General features: G+C 43.5%; 1 protein-coding gene across 1 annotated transcript in view; it reads left to right on the forward strand.

Moving 5' to 3' along the window:
• LOC109302237 (neurobeachin) overlaps window positions 1-16,276 on the forward strand; it is a 564,850-nt gene that overhangs the window by 156,750 nt on the left and 391,824 nt on the right. The window contains exon 2 of the mRNA XM_019523799.1: window positions 12,113-12,344. Coding sequence (XP_019379344.1) covers window positions 12,113-12,344 — 232 coding nt within the window. The remainder of the gene's footprint in view (window positions 1-12,112; window positions 12,345-16,276) is intronic.

A 16,276-nucleotide genomic window follows, 5' to 3' on the forward strand; every position in this document is an offset into this window, starting at 1 on the left:
AGGACGACCAGGTCCTTTGAGCACACTGCCTCTGAAAGCTGTCTCGAGAATTCTGGGCCTAACTCATCCCCCTACCAAGTCCCTTTCACCCCAACCCCCCTGTAACCTGACCCATAGTACCTTAATTTGCCCTTCCTGGGCCAAATTAACTGTGGAAAATATATATTGCTCCTTAACACAGAACAATGCCCACGCCCCTTTTTTCCCCCACTCTGTCCTGTCTCTACAGCCTGTAGCCTTCAATGTCCACTGCCCAGTCATGGGTAGGATCCCACCAAGTTTCTGTTAGCCCAACCAGTTTGAATTCTTTATTTGTAAGCAGGAGTGGAAGTTTCTTCTGCTTGTTCCCCATGCTCCTAGCATTAGTATAGAGGCGTCTAAGCCCCACAATAAGTGCCCTTGCAACTTCCCATTCTGATGCTTAGCGGGGCCCTTGGTACTTACCTGGACTGTTCCAGTGCCTGGCTTGAGGTTTGTCGTTCCTGGCCTCTCCCTGTCATCAACATCCCTGTCCCCCGACGAACCCAGTTTAAAGCCCGGTGTAAGAGATCAGCCAACCTGTTAGAGAACAGAGTCTTACCTCTTGGAGAGAGATGTAGCTGGTCTCGTCTGAATAAGGCCTTATCCTGGAAGTGCAGGTTGTGGTCAAGGAATCCAAACCCTGCATGATGGCACCAGCTCCGAACTTGTTTCACCACTGAGCAGTTTTTCAGGAATAACTATTTGGTGAATAATATAAGAAAATAGGGATGAATTGTGTGGTTTTAAAGGCATCTATCTAGCTCAGTCAGAGCCATTCTTTTGGAATTAGTTTGCTTCCTCTTTTATTACTATTTTGCATAAAAAGGTAAGGGATTGGTAAATTTTGATACATGTCCTTGATAAGAATATAAAGGAGTAATTGAAAAGATTTGTTAATAGCAGCCAAAGCACTAAGTTAAGTTGGGCATTGAATATTCAGTCAGGAATCGAAAGTAAAATGGAAAGTTTGACACAAGGAGTGTGTGTGTAATATGTAAGAACAATGGTAGTACTATCTGAACTCTTGTAAAAGCTGATACAAACCCTAACGATGTACTTAAAGCTAGCTGAAATTGAACTTGTGCTGAAGATATCCTGTAGTGTAGGTTGAAGATGAATGCAACCTTATAGGTTTCAGTGGAGAGATTTTTCTGTGTGGATTTTTCAATTAATAAAAATATTAATAAATTAAAAATAATAATATTTTATTGAAAATTAATTTTAAAAAGTTTGGTTTTTTCTTGATGTGGAGAGTGGTTGGTATGTGCATCTTCTGTTATAGATAAATCTAGGAAAAGTTAAAAATATTTGGAAACTAAAAATTTGCACAGCATATTTCAAGAGAAATGAAAGCTGTTACCTGGTTCATCTAATCCAGGGGCAGGTAAAATATGGCCTGTAGGCTGCATCTGGTCTGTGGCCCACCAACAAACTGTACTGTGCCCAGCCCTTTTGCCCATGAGGGTGGGAGCGAGGTGCCCATGTATACATGTACCCTGCAACATACCCTACTGAGCCTCACTCTCACCCTCATAGGTGGAAGGGCCCGGCCCAGCCCAGCCCAGCCAGCAGCAGCTTCTGGATGGGGCTGCTGCTGCCACTGCTGCAGTCACCCTGGGGGGAACTACTTGGCTTCCCTGGCATCCCGCTCATTCCAAGTACCATGTAGGGAAGTGGTGGAGGCAGGGACAGGGCAGAGCTAGAGCTGGGTGGGGCAGGGAACATGTGGCTGGGGCTGGCGGGAGCATGGAGCCCACGCCCACGTGGGCGGTGGGAGTGCAGAACTCAGCTGGGCAGTGTGTGGGTGTGAGGGATTGTGGCTGGGAGTGTGTGGGGAACCCCCATACATTCCCCCACGTGGCGTGCAGCCTCCACTGCCAGCAGCAGCAGCAGGTGAAGGTGTTTGGGGCCCTTGTGCCCTGCACAGGTGCTGGTGCCTAGCAGTGCACAGCTCTGGCCAGTGCTGCATGTGGGGGTGAGGAGCTCAGCCTGCACAGTCTGCCTCTATTGTGGGTGCTCCATGCGATGCATGTGCAGCTCCCACACTCGCACGGTGCTGGAGGAAGCCCCGTGCTGGAGCTGGCTGCTTTCCTCATGCCCTGTAGCACAGGTCCCAGGACTCCTCAGAGAAGCAGGGGCTGGAGCTCCCCTCCATAGATTCATAGAAGTAGGGTCGGAAGGGGCCTTGTAGACCATCAGGTCCGACCCCCTGTCTTGGGCAGGAGATAAAAACTGGGCTCAAATGACCCCAGCCAGATAGACATCAAGTCTCCCCTTAAAGACCCCCCGGGTAGGAGTCATCACCAATTCCCTTGGAAGTTGGTTCCAAATCCTAGCTGCCTTGACTGTGAAGTAGTGCCTTCGGATGTTTAGTCTAAACCTACCCTCTAACAATTTGTGGCCCTTATTCCTTGTTAACCTGGGGGGCACTAGGGTGAACAAGGTCTCTCCCAAACCCTGCTGCTTCCCCCTAGTGAGTTTATAGACGGCCACCAGGTCCCCCCTCAGCCTTCTCTTGTGAAGGCTGAACAGGTTAAGGTCCCATAGCCTCTCTTCGTAGGGTCTGCCCTGCTGTCCCCAGATCATGCAAATGGCCCTCCTCTGGACCCTCTCACTGCTGTCCACATCCCTCCTAAAGTGCGGTACCCAGAACTGAACACAGTACTCCAGCTGCGGCCTGACCAGTGTTGCATAGAGGGGGAGGATCACCTCCTTGGCCCTGCTTGAGATGCATCTGTGGATGCATGACAAGGTATGGTTAGCCCTACTGACCATGACCTGGCAGTGTCAGCACATGATCATCTTGGAGTCCATAATGACTCCAAGATCTCTTTCTGCCACCATGCTCTTGAGAAGGGAATTTCCCAGCTTATAAGTGTGCTGCTGGTTTCACCTCACTCCAAATCTTGGTATCATCAGTAAATTTAAATAGGCTGCTTTTCACCCCGTTGTCCAAGTCACTAATAAATTGAACAATGTGGGCCCAAGGACTGAGCCCTGGGGGACCCCACTGCCCACTTCCCTCCAGGTCGAAGATGACTCATCCACCACTACCGTCTGAGTATGACCCTTTAGCCAATTTGCAATCCATCTGACTGTGTAGGCATCAATGCCACAGTCGCCTAGTTTTTTAATGAGGATGGGGTGGGAGACAGTGTCAAAGGCCTTGCTGAAGTGCAGAAAGACTACATCCACCGCGACACCTAAGTCCAATTCTTTTGTGACCTGGTCGTAGAAGTCAATCAGGTTGGTCTGACAGGACCTGTTCCTAATGAAACCATGCTGGTTGCCCTTGAGCATCATCCCTGCTGCTGGCCAATCACAAATCTTCTCAAAGAGTTTCCCCAGGATTGAAGTAAGACTAATGGGCCTATATTTGCCCGGGTCCTCCCTCTTCCCTTTTTTAAAGATGGGGACCATTTTGGCTTTCTTCCAGTCATCTGGCTCCTGGCCAGAGCACCACAAGTGCTTGTAAAGCCATGCCAGGGGCTCCGCAATGACCCCTGCCAATTCCTTCAACACCCTGGGGTGGAGAGCATGTGGACCTGCTGATTTGAACATGTCCAGCCCCTCCAGAAGTTCTCTAACCTGGTCCTCCCGACCTTAGGCCTGGCAGCGTTTCTCACGAGTCCATCTGGAGTCATGGTCAGGGAGTCCTGGTCCCTGCACAAGAAAGTGGAGGTGAAGAATTTGTTAAAGAGGTCTGCTTTCTCCTCTGGGGAGACCACCAGATTGCCAAACATATCCTGCAGGGGCCCCCATTATCCGGTGCCTTCTTCATTCTCCCTATATATTTAAAAAAGGACTTTTTATTATCTTTGATCCTTAATGCTAGTCCTAGCTCGGTGTCTGCCTTAGCTTTTCTAATAGACCCCCTACAGACCCGAGCAGTGGTGGCATACTCTTCTTTGGTGATAGCCCCTCCCTTCCACCGGGTGTACACCTCCTTTTTGGCAATCAGGCATGAATGCCCTTGGTGAGCCAGGGGGGCTTTTGGGTACTCTTGCCAAAAGGGATTGTCACCCCTTGGGCTCTGAGTATCGTCTCCTTAAGGAACATCCACTCATCTTGGGCACTGAGTTTCCCTGCTCTCAAGGACCCCAGCGCCTCTCCCACTAATATCCTCAACTCATTGAAGTTGGCTCTCTTAAAGTCTAAGCCTACTGCCTTGCTACAGGCCCTTGACACCCTGCACTGGATGGTGAATTCCAGCAAGTGATGATCGCTATTGCCCAGGTGGTCAAGGACCTGGAGCCCTCTTACCAGGTCGTTGCCTGTGGCCAGGACCAGGTCCAGCAGGGCATTCCCCCTGGTAGGCTGTGTACCTCCTGGGTTAAGTGGAGGTCCTGTATCTTGGCTAGGAACCTCTGTGAGCAGTCAGACCTGGCTGACTGCTCCTCCCAGCAGGTGTCTGGGTAATTTAGACCACCAATGACAACTACATCCCTTGCCTTAAGTGCCTCCACAAGCTGACCCGAGAATTCATGGTCCAGCACTTCCCCTTGGTTGGGAGGTTTGTAGTAGACCCCCACCGTTAAGTCCCTTTCCCCATGATCTCCTGTATCCTGACCCAGAGCACTTCAGCCTGCCCCTCCTCTGCCCCCGTCCTGCTGGTAGAGGTTATGTATTGCTTTTTGATGTAGAGCACCACACCCCTGCCTTTCCTTCCTGTTCTATCTCGCCTGTAAAGCCTATAGCCCCTAATGTTAACCGCCCAGTTGTGGGATGAATCCCACCAGGTTTCTGTGAGCCCTATTATGTCTGGGTTTGAACAGGCTATTTGGAAGGCGAGTTTCTCCTGCTTATTCCCCATACTATGAGCAATTGTATAGAGGCATTTAAGGCCTTGGATTGCTGTGAATGCCCCCCCCCCCCGATTTTCAAGATTACCTGGACCCCTGTTACATACCTGGGTACTCCTTGTGTATGTCACCTGTTTTGGCTGGGAGGTATCCTTAAGCCTTCCTGTGGCCCCATCCCTTGGCAGAGCTAGTTTAAAGCTCGCCGCACGAGATCAGCCAACCTGAAAGAGAAGACACACTTGCTTTTAGGACAGAGGTGTAGCCCATCCTGCCCGTCTAAACTTCTGGTAGAGTCCTGGGACCTGTGTGGCAGGGGGCAGGGAAGGTAGCTGGCTCCAGCGCGGGGCTTCCCTTGGTGCTGCACATGTGTGAGAGCTGTATGTGCACCATGGGGAGCCTCCGCGATATAGGTAGCCTGGGCAGGCTGCGCTTTTTGTCCTCACGCACAGCCCCCACAATTCTTCCACATATACACACCCCCCAATATACCCTATGCACCTACCAAACACATACAGCCCCTCACAAACCTGCCCACCATACACTCCCACACCCCACCACACTCCCCATATATGTAGACGCACCTCCAACCACACCCCACAACCCCCACACACAATATACAATAGTAGGACTTTATTTTTGAGTCTTTATGCAATCACTTATATATAAACTACTCAGACACAAATCATGACATATTTTTTGTAATAAAATTAAAATATGTTATAGTAGGTGCTTGGCTTTTAGTATATGAGTTTCTGGTTCCAAGGTGGCAACCCCCTGTCCAAAAAGGAGCATTTCCTAGAGGCAAGGGGAGGGACTTTTGGTGCCAAAGGCCAGGGGTTAGGTGGCTGGACTTTTGGTCTCAATATATTGATGGGGGGTGGGGCAACTGTCAAGGAACATGGCTACCTATGCGGCCCTTGACAGCTTATCAAAACTCGTTAAGTGGCCCTCTGTCCAAAATAATTGCCTGCCCCAGATCTAATCTGTAATTGGTCAGTACTAGATACATTTGGTGGAATGATCAGGAACTACCACATTTGACAAAGTTGCTCCCAGACTTGCCCCTTTAAAATTTCCTACTTTCCTAATCCCTGGTGTGTTGTCTTTGGCTTTATGTCTTATAGCATAAAGCTATTTTATTTTCCAAAATTTCCAAAACATAGTAACTCTGGATGTAATCATAATTTGCTTCTTGCACATTGTCTTGTATAACTAATGCCAAGAATTGCTGCTTGAATCTATCTGTTCAGGTCTTCTGCTTGTATTTCTAGCATTTCAGCCTTTTTTGTTGCTGTTCACAAGGTTTTTTTTTGTCCCTTAAGACTCTTTCTTTGTTCTCCTAGCATCTATGCTAGATATAAAAGTTTTAATTTTTATTTTGACTATTTTGGTTGCCTTCCTATTTAAATGACCTTTTCTAAAGTTTTAGTGCACCACTAGTAGTTTTAGTATATTTCCTCTATTGAGGAAGCTGAATTTAACAGTGTTGTGGTTACTGTTACTTAGTAGCTTGTGTATGCTTACTGCTTGAATTAGTCCCTGAACATTTTTGTTTTGTTCAGTATAAATTCTTACAAATAATATTGTTACTAGAATGTATAGATTAGTGAATGTCAACTTGTTTAATATTAAGACATGTTTTTATGGCTAAATAATACACACTTGATTAGCATAATAGACTGTAGCAGTTCTCTACAGTTGATTGGTCATTGTGATATAATAACAATACTATGTTCCTACCTATTGGGCAAAAGAAAAATATTTGTAGTAGTACTGATGCTGAGAAAAAGCAAGCAAGTTAACCAGGCTGATAACTTTTGCACACATACACATATGAGGTTTTGGCCTCTTAGGGTAAGATTATATATTATAATTAGATCATGATAAGAGCACTTAAAACTTAAATGATCATACATTAAGACTCTTTTAACTAGCACTAAGTGCCCTTTAGGCATTTTAAAGTTATGCCACTCAGGCCAGGATTATCTTTGAGCTGATCCATGTAACCTGAGTGAAGTAAATTTCTGGGAGTTCACTTGAAATAAAACCACCAATTCGCAGTTCTTCAGTATGCCAGGAGGCACTGCTTCCAGATGGGCAGGTTATCATCCAGGACTTGATAGTCCTGGACTGACATCTTGGGTAACAGGCAACAGGAGTGGGATGGAGTGAATGGGGAGGGAGAAAAAAGAGGTGAAGGGGGTATGGCAGCCAGGGTGAGGGGGGCATGGAGGAGGTTGAGGGGGACAGGATTTGAGGGGAGGGGGAAGTGGGGAGTGGGTGCAGAACTGCTGGGTTGCTGCCCCCTGTGCTCCACAAATTGCCCTCTGACCTCCAAACTGTCTCGTCCACTCCCAGATTGCTCTCTTGCCATCCCAATTGCCCCCTGTACTCCCATCAACCCCTCCACCTCTGGATCACTGCCTTGTCACCCCAATAAGCTGGAAAGTGACACAGGTGTTGGGGGGGTTCCCCTCTTCCGACCTGCTTTTGGGGTCCCTGCAGACCACTCTGTCCCTGTGAGCCCAGGTCCAGCCCATGCCAGGCCCTGAAATTGAAGGGAGGCAGTGGGGAAAAGGGAAGAGGAGGGGAAAGGAGCTGCCAAGCAGCTGCATGCCTGATGGGGATTGGATCCAGGTATGTGGGGGTAGCACAGGCTCCAGGGAGCCCAGGAGCAGGCAGGGAGGAGGACCCAACCCCACACACTTGCTCTGAGGGGGATTGGCCGGGCAAGACAGTGATCCAGGGGTAGGTGGATGATCTGGGGGTGGAGGGACTGACCCTGGGATGGAAGGGAGATCTGGGGGTTGAAGTGCAGCAGTGAGGTGATTTGGGGAGTGGTAGGGGTGATCCAAGGAGCATGGGGTGGCACCCCTCCACCTCTTTCCATCTCCTGTCCCTTACCCGCCACTCCCCTGGCCTCTACTATGGCTACAGAACTGGCATGCATAGCAGGTATAGAGCAAACATACATCCCCTAGCCACATCCCTACATGTCAGCCTCTAGCAGCAGGTCTGAGCAGTACACATTAGAGTATTAACACATGACCAATCACTTGTACCTAGTTAACTTTAACACAGACTAACATCCCTTATAATTTGTACTTGGTAACTCTAATGTGTAATCTCACCTGTAAATTCTTACTTTCAGATGTAATCTGTATATCATCTGAAGTATTTTAACTTGAATGCTTGTGCTGGATAATCCAATAGAAGACTTTGTATTATCTTCTTTGTCAATATTTCTAAATGCAGTATGTTTAAAAAATATTGGCGTCTAAAAGATTTTGAACTCATACTGGGGTTTGTATAACTAGCAAATCTTCAAGATACATGTTTAGGATTTAAGGTTATTGGGACATACTGTTGCCCTTTCTGCTAAAAGCAAAGCAAGAACTCCTTTTTTCTTTATTGGTTTGTGGAAGCAGCACTCTAACACAAGTTCCATGGGTCTGCAGTTGGTTACTGTGAGAAATTTGCCTCCTATTTGTATCTACTTTAACTACTGTTTGTTTCTATCCAGAGCAGAATCTAGCAAGACTAAACTGCAATGGAATGAATGTTGAATAGTGTTTGTACTGAAGAGAAAATGTGAATGAGTCTAGATGGTATCAAAGCTGTTTCTTCAATGTGAATGTTAATGAAACTTTTATATTATTTCATTAATTCTAGAACAGCTACTGGAAAAAGCAGTTGTTACTACTGAAATAGAATCATGATTTCTCACTTCCCAAAATACAACTTTTATTCTTTTGTCTTGACTATTTCATGACTAAAAATTTCACCTTAAAAGTTTTTCTTGTTTTAATTATAAAACTTTGATTACCCTGAGTATCCACTATAAATGAATCAATTGAAGTAATGAATTTTCTTTTACATTTAAAACTCATCAGGAATTTGAAATTTAAAACATAACAATATTCAAAGTAACAGGTTGATTTGCATGTAAAATGACCCTCTCTAGAGACTGAAGTGGTAGTCAGTTGATTTAGTATTTATTACATTTAGAGCTATGCATTATTACATTTTAGATCAGTTATTATTAGTATCTTATTGGTAAAGTAAGATGTATTTTTGAGTGGGAGTGGAAACCTGAGCTGATCCCTACTTAGCAATAGTAGTTAGATCTGAGGATCAATAGTTCATCAGTAGGATCAGTATCATGACGATAAGAAAAAGATACTTGTGTTCAAGCTGGCCTACCCATATGAAAAGATTTACATCGGGGTGTCAAATGCACCTGGAGCCTCAGGCGGGATCTGTACTGTGGGGTTTCTCTTGGGCCGGGTCCAGCTTGGGGAACAGAGAGGGTTCCTGTGATTATGATGATGGTGGCAACTGCAGCTGCAGGTCCAGAGGTTGCAAGGGGTCTGGTGGCAGGGGGGAACCAGGGGCAGCTGCAGCAGCAAGTCAAGCTCTGATGACAGCCATGGGCAGTGGAGCCAAAGGTCCCAGTGTTCTGCAGTAGGCCATGTCCCCCAAGTTCAGGTAGTCTGCCAAACTGGATAGAAAGGCTTCACCATATGTTTGACACCTGTGATTTGCATGACGCTTTGTATCTGCCTTCTGAATTAGTTGTGGTCTGTAGTCTATATAGGAAATGCTTTCTCTTCTTGATCAGATGATGAAAATTGAAGTTGTCATAAAGTTATTGTGGAATACTTTTATTTTTAATGTACAATCTTTGAGATTAAATACAGTTAATATAACTATCATAAGAGAAATCAATTATGCAGATATATTTAGCACTGGCATTTCAGTTATGCCTTCATTCATTAGCAGAAAAAGCTACCATGAGACACTTTTGAAATAAGTTATTCTTATTGTCTGGGGTTTCTGAAAGTCAGTATTTCTCCTTTCAGAGATCTTCAAGGTTGCTGGTTGTTAGGCAGTACGGCTATGTTCTTTTCTTTCTGGACTGAAGGAAGGTTCTTGCCATTAAAAACGGCAGATGAAATTGGAAAAAAATATTTGAAAAGATTACATTTTATCCAATTGATTTGATCTCTCAATGATTGCCTCTTAAAATTATAATGGTGCAGTACTGGAGGTTGGGTGTAAATGTTTCTTCCAGCTGTATTTGCTAACTGAAAAGCGTTACCCATTTCATTTACTTATTTCCTTTACTCTCCATGTCCATTAGCTATAGTATTCATTCAGAATGAAAGCTCACTGGCTTTGACTTTCCACTTTAGTCAACCTTATGGTCAGGTAATTGTTCATTTTTAAGATGTGTCTTGATCCTCAGGGAAAACATTCTTCTTTTCCAAGAAGTGCAGATAGGGGCTGTTACTCTAAACCCATTCGTCTGAATGGCAGTACAACTCATTCTGTTACTTCGTCTAAGGAGGATTGCAGAGATATCCTTGACATCTTAAAGTTTACTATACAACATTATGACAAAATTTGAAGTAATTTCTTATGTTCTCAGTGGCCATATGACTTGCTGGATTGGTTTTTCAGACTACATTGCTCTGTCATTTTAGTTGTTTGAGAGATGCAGTTAGCTACCTGAATCAAACAGAAGGCAGGATAGATTTGCATCATGTAGACTAACTATATAAGAGCTATATAGCATAAGCTTTTGTGAGCTGGAGCTCACTTCATCAGATGCTGTGAATGGTCATGCACAGACTAGTGCGTAAAATGTAGGGAGTAATTTGAATACAAGTAGAAAGGGAGGAGGTGGGCAATGCTGGGAAAGGCAATAGGTGAAGAACCCTAGGAATAAAGGGTTCACAAAAGCTAATCTGTTTAATAGGGTAAGAATCTGTAGTCCTGTTTAAAACATACTGAACAAACTATGTTCATTGTTTTGAAACCAACTGACCACCACAGCTACCTTCACACCATCAGCTCTCATCCCTAAGTACACCTAAAATTCATGGTCTACAGTCAAGCTCTTTTTTATAACTGTATCTGCTCTGATCTCTCTGCAGATCTGAAACAGGAATTTCAACAGTTACAATACAGTCTCCCAATTGTTGCCACTGAGGTCTGAAACTCAGGCCTCATGCCAACCTGCTACCATCCCAACCCAGGAAAAAGAACCAGAGTCCCCCTGGTTGTCACCTACAGCCCCCAGCTTGAACACCTTAGACACATCATTAATGACCTCCAGCTCCTGGGAAAGGGCAACTATCTCAGGTTTGCCATGCGGGGCAAACCTGCCCTAGCTTATAGATGGGTCCCCAACCTTAAACTTTCAAGCAGCAGACAACCTAACTCCCATTTTCAGCAAGGCATCAGGCCATGCAGTGGACTCTTATGCCTGCTGTGCCCTGTCACTGATAGAGACCACACCATCGGTGGGCTGAATAACCTGGATTATAACATCCAAGGTCCATTTACTTACACCTCTACCAATGTCATATACCTGCCATCACCTGCTTACAGTGCCCCTCTGCTGTCTACATTCAATTAATGGGGCAATCTCTATGTGAAAGAGTGACCATTGATCTGACATCAATTCCAGAAAAACACAGAGGCTTGTGGCAGAACCTTTTAAAGTCCCTAGACCACCATTACTGATCTTAGCGTAGCTCTTCTTAAGTAGAAAACCTTTAAAAAATATTTGAATAGGAAATTATGGAACCAGAAACCATCCATGGACTGGATTGTTAGGTGCAGTTTAAATGGGGACTATGGAGTCTTATCCCTTTACCTGGATTAATTTTTGTGACCCATTTGGTTCCTATGTAGTCTTTGTTTTTTGCCTCTCCCAGCACTGCCTCTTTTCCCCTCCCTTTCTACCTTATATTCAAATCACTCTCTCTATTTTGTAAACTGGTCCATGCATATCCTTTCACAATATGTCCTTTTGTGAGTTTCAGCTCACAAAAGCTTGTGCTATAATTTAGTTCTAATGTAGTTAATCTATAAGGTGCAAATCTACCTTACCTTCCATTTTAGTTGTTTTCCAGATCTTTTGCCACAGAGCCATCTGTCTTTATAGTGCATTTATTATGATTGCCTTCCTCAGTGCTCAGAAACTATTTAACACTGATAGAAGCAAGGATCTAAAGAGATGCGAGAAGTAAGGGTTTTTTTTTTGTGGTATCTTTTATTGGACACCAACTGTGTTGTTGGGATATTAGACAAGCTTTTCAGCCCATAGTGCCCTCCTTCAGGTCTGGGGAAGAAGCCATTCCAGCCTATACTAAATTATTAGATGGCTTGTTCTGCTTGAAAAGATTCAGCCATGGGAGTTGTACCTGTCACTCAATTCATCAATAACAAAATTATATAGTTTACTTTGTAACACTTCTATTTTTCTCTTTTGTTTTTAGCTGGTTGGTGGAGAATTTGATCTAGAGATGAATTTTATTATCCAGGATGCAGAAAGCATTACATGTATGTCAGAGCTTTTAGAACACTGTGATGTAACATGCCAAGCAGAAATCTGGAGCATGTTTACAGCCATTCTACGTAAAAGTGTCCGCAATTTACAGACCAGCACAGAAGTTGGCTTAATTGAGCAGGTACTGCTGAAGATGAGCACAGTGGATGACATGATTGCAGGTATAATTTATTGATTGATAAATGTAACTTTAATGTTTATTGAACAATCAGATATTTATAATGTAGTAGTTACTTATACTTACGTATGTTATTTAGGTAGTATTGAATAAGTGTCATCTATATGGCACCAAGTTTAGATAAGTATAGTAGACAAAGAATGTAAAAAAATGTTGATTTATTTTAGTTAGCTTGCATATTTATTTTGAAGAGAAAAACAGGATCTTGATAAAATAGGGCAACTTTCAAAGTATTTAAGAACTTTTCTCACATATATTATTGTATGTCAAAAATTATTACAGTATTTAGAAACTGCATAATTGATACCAATTATAAGAAAGATTAAAGAAAGAACAATGTTATGGCTCACTTTCACATTGTAGCATTCTTTATGTGGTAAACTGAGAGCACACCAGAAATAATTATTCATGTGAATTGAATATTGTATTTCTGGATAAATGTAATCAATTTTATTTGTTTCTATTTAAATTTTGCTGCCTATTAAAATACATCTATGTTCTCTGTAGTTTGCTTTTAATTTTTGTATCACCAGCTTATCATTTTTTTTCTCATTTGTTTTTAATATCTTTTCTTTCCTGATAGTAAATATAAAACATCTCATTTGCACACTTATGCAACTAGTGGGGGTTAAGGACAATGTTGCACAGTTGGGCTTTCTAATTTACCATTGTGTTATGTCTTTAATTCATATCTTTAGTCATTATTCAGTTTTCTTGTTTGAAAATAATCTTAGGTATTCTGGAAAGATGGGCTGTTTCCACTTCTAAGACATGATTAGTAGGGGTTTCAAAACAGTTTTACATTTTGATTCTTTGTTTTTGCTGGGAGGAAATGGAATAAGAATTCAGTAAGCCATCTAATCTCTGTCAGCTCATGGTCTAGTAAGCCCTTTTCTTTGTTTTCTAGTTTTCTGTTTAATATAGTACACTTGACCTTTAAAGAAGAAGTCTGCATAATATTTTTTACTACATGATGAGTTTCCTTTCCCATAAATTCCAGCTGCCTTATCAACAGGGATCCTGGTTTTCTCTGATTAAAAAATTACAAATTCTAGTATTTAAGAAAATACAAATTCTCTGATGAAACAAAATGCTAATTCTCTGATTTAAAACCCCAAATCCATGATGAAAATGAAAGTCCACTATGTATATAGGTTTCAGTTGAACACAATGTTTTATTGATATATTTACAGTTTTAAAGCAGTTTGGAAGCCTACCAGTACCTCAATCAGTATAATAAAATAAATTCTAAACACCGATATATTTTGGCATTTGATTTTAGGTTTTTCATGATGGAAAATCAAAGCTCCTGCTGAGCCCACTCTGTATGCCCCAGGGAATTATGCACAGAAAAATTCAAAATTGTATGCAGGAAAACTCAAAATCATGCAAAATGAATTACTTTTATTTATTTATTTACAAATTAAAGTAAATATAACACTATTTGAACCTTCTTTAGAAATATAAGCATGTACTTTTATGGTTGGGGTGTGTGCGGTGCGTGTGGAGGGGATTGGTGAAGTTGTGGGGATGTGTATGGGGTTTGTGGGAGGTGTGGGTATGGGGGTTTGTGGGTGGGTGTGGGGTTTGTGGGAGCATTTGTGAAGTGGTGTGGAGGTGTGTATGGAGTTGGTGGGCAGGTGTGGGGTTTGGCCAGTGGCCCAGCAGCAGCAGGCAGTGAGCCCTCGGGGCATTCATGGCTGTGGCAGGCAGAGCACCCAGCAGCACATGCCTCTGGCTGAGTCCCAGAGCCTACTCATGGTGGCATGGAGCCAGTCCAACCTGCTGGTGCATGTTTTCGGACCAGACTGGGCTGGCACCATGCCAGCATGTGCAGATTGTGGCACTGCAGAAGGCCAGGCAGGCTTTATGCTTCCATGTGGGCCTTCCAGCACTCCAGTGGAAAGCTGCCCATGGATGCGAGCAGTTGCCCACTGGACCTGATGGTGCATGATTCCATGCCTCCATGTGTGGCTTCCTGCGTGGCCCGATGGTGCACAGCTCCCGGTTCATGTGCCATCGTGCTAGGTCTGCCCTCTGCATGGGATTTTCCATGGACACTTCCCTGCTCCCTCAGCCCCCACCTATGCATTCCTGCCCTGCCCTTCACCCACCCTGCTTGCTCTTTCCACAGCTCCCAACCCTCCCCCAGCCCTGGCAGTTGCTTGCACCCACCCCACAGGGCCCTCCCAGCCCTGCAGGTGCCCTGCATTCCTGACCCTCAAGCCCCACTTACCTCAAAGGCTCCAGGAGGGGAAGGAGTCTGAACCAAGCCCTGGTGACTGAGACTCTCAGGCCTCACTCCTTCCCCCTCTCCCTTCCTCTTGGGACAGGGCTTGTGTTTGCTGGCATTTTTGCAAGAAGCTCTTACAGGCTAGAACTCTGCCAGCCTGGAGAAAGCTCTTTGCAAAAGTGGAAAATCCATGCATACCTCTATTAAAATGAGAAATTCACTTTTTTTCTCTGTTAAAAGGGGAAAATCCACATTTTTTTTCCATGGGAAACAGAAAACCCAGATCCCTGCTTATCAAATAGGAACTCCAGCACTTAAAGCTTATCTAGATGATTATTTTATGTCCACATTTTTCCAAAGTGCATTAGAGAGGATATCAATATTTAGTTTCTGCCAAAAATAATTTAGCGCTTAAATTTAGGTAAGAGTTACCATCTAATCAGCAGAGGAGATGGAAAAGGATTAGTATAAAAAAGAGATGAAAATGTGATTACTCAGGCACATGCATCTCAGGGAGAGTAGTCTTCAGAATATGAAGCTATAATATTAAAAAGCTGTATTTAATATAGGCAAAGTTAGATCCATCAGTGAAATATTCACCACATTTTGCAGTCTTCATAATTACGGTTTTTATTATTTTATATAGTATATTATTTACTCTTTTCAGAGTCCAAGCATTTATTTCACATCATTCAAAACTGTAGATCAAATCATTTCTACTAAGGAGTTACCCACTTTTAACATCACTAAGGACACAGGGACAAATTATCATTTTAAAGTACATGCACATAGGTACTTGGACCCTCATAAGTGTCTATCAGCTGATCCAGTATAGCTGTCCTGTTTGCTCGTTCCCATTAGTAAACAAAGCTAAACTTTGTGATTTAACCCTGACTGAAACAAATAATAAATCATTGGTGTTTAGCTTCCATTTACTGCAAAATAGGACAGACAGATGAAACAGCTACAGTTGATTCATCTGAGTGGTGGTAAGTCCTTCTCTGCTCAATCACGGTAATTGTTCTGTTTGTTCCTGCAGGAGAACACCACAGACTCTTGATCTCTTTGTGTAAATGCTTGAGCTCAGTAGGTGTTTTGTACTGTGTAGTGAAGGTCCACAAACTGAAGACAGTGTTTTGCAGCTACAGATGCTTTATCAAACATGCTCTGTTGCTAGAACTTTTCAAAATGTTGAAGTGGTGCCTAACGGAAGGGGCAGTCAAGTTCCAGGTCATGTAGTTCTGATTGAATAATACCCTACTCTTTTTGTTTCTCCCCTGAAATCCAGGCAGCCAGTGTTACACAGATTCCAACTCTACAAAACCATCAAACAAACAGTTGAGACTTCCACTTCCTAGGACTTCATGTAGTTTCTGAGAACAATCTCAATATAACTCTGGTGGTGTCTGTGTTAGAGGCAAAAGCTCAAACCTTTTGTGTAATTAATGATTTTAAAATTCAAGATAGTGTTCTATTCAGGCTATTGAAGTGACTGGGAATTAAAAAGTACTTTGAGGTTGCAAATATTGGCAAAAGTCCTGGATTCCCCATCAATGAATGGCAAGAAAACTCATTCTATTAGTTCTTCTAAAAATGGTTTCCTGTCTCACTGTATCACTTCAGAGGTTTGTTTTGGGTTTTTTTTTTTGGGGGGGGGGGGGGGGGGGGGGGGGGGGGTTTTC

Source organism: Gavialis gangeticus, unplaced genomic scaffold (genome assembly GCF_001723915.1).
Source record: "Gavialis gangeticus isolate Ggan-Ray unplaced genomic scaffold, GavGan_comp1, whole genome shotgun sequence".
Lineage (NCBI taxonomy): Eukaryota > Metazoa > Chordata > Crocodylia > Gavialidae > Gavialis > Gavialis gangeticus.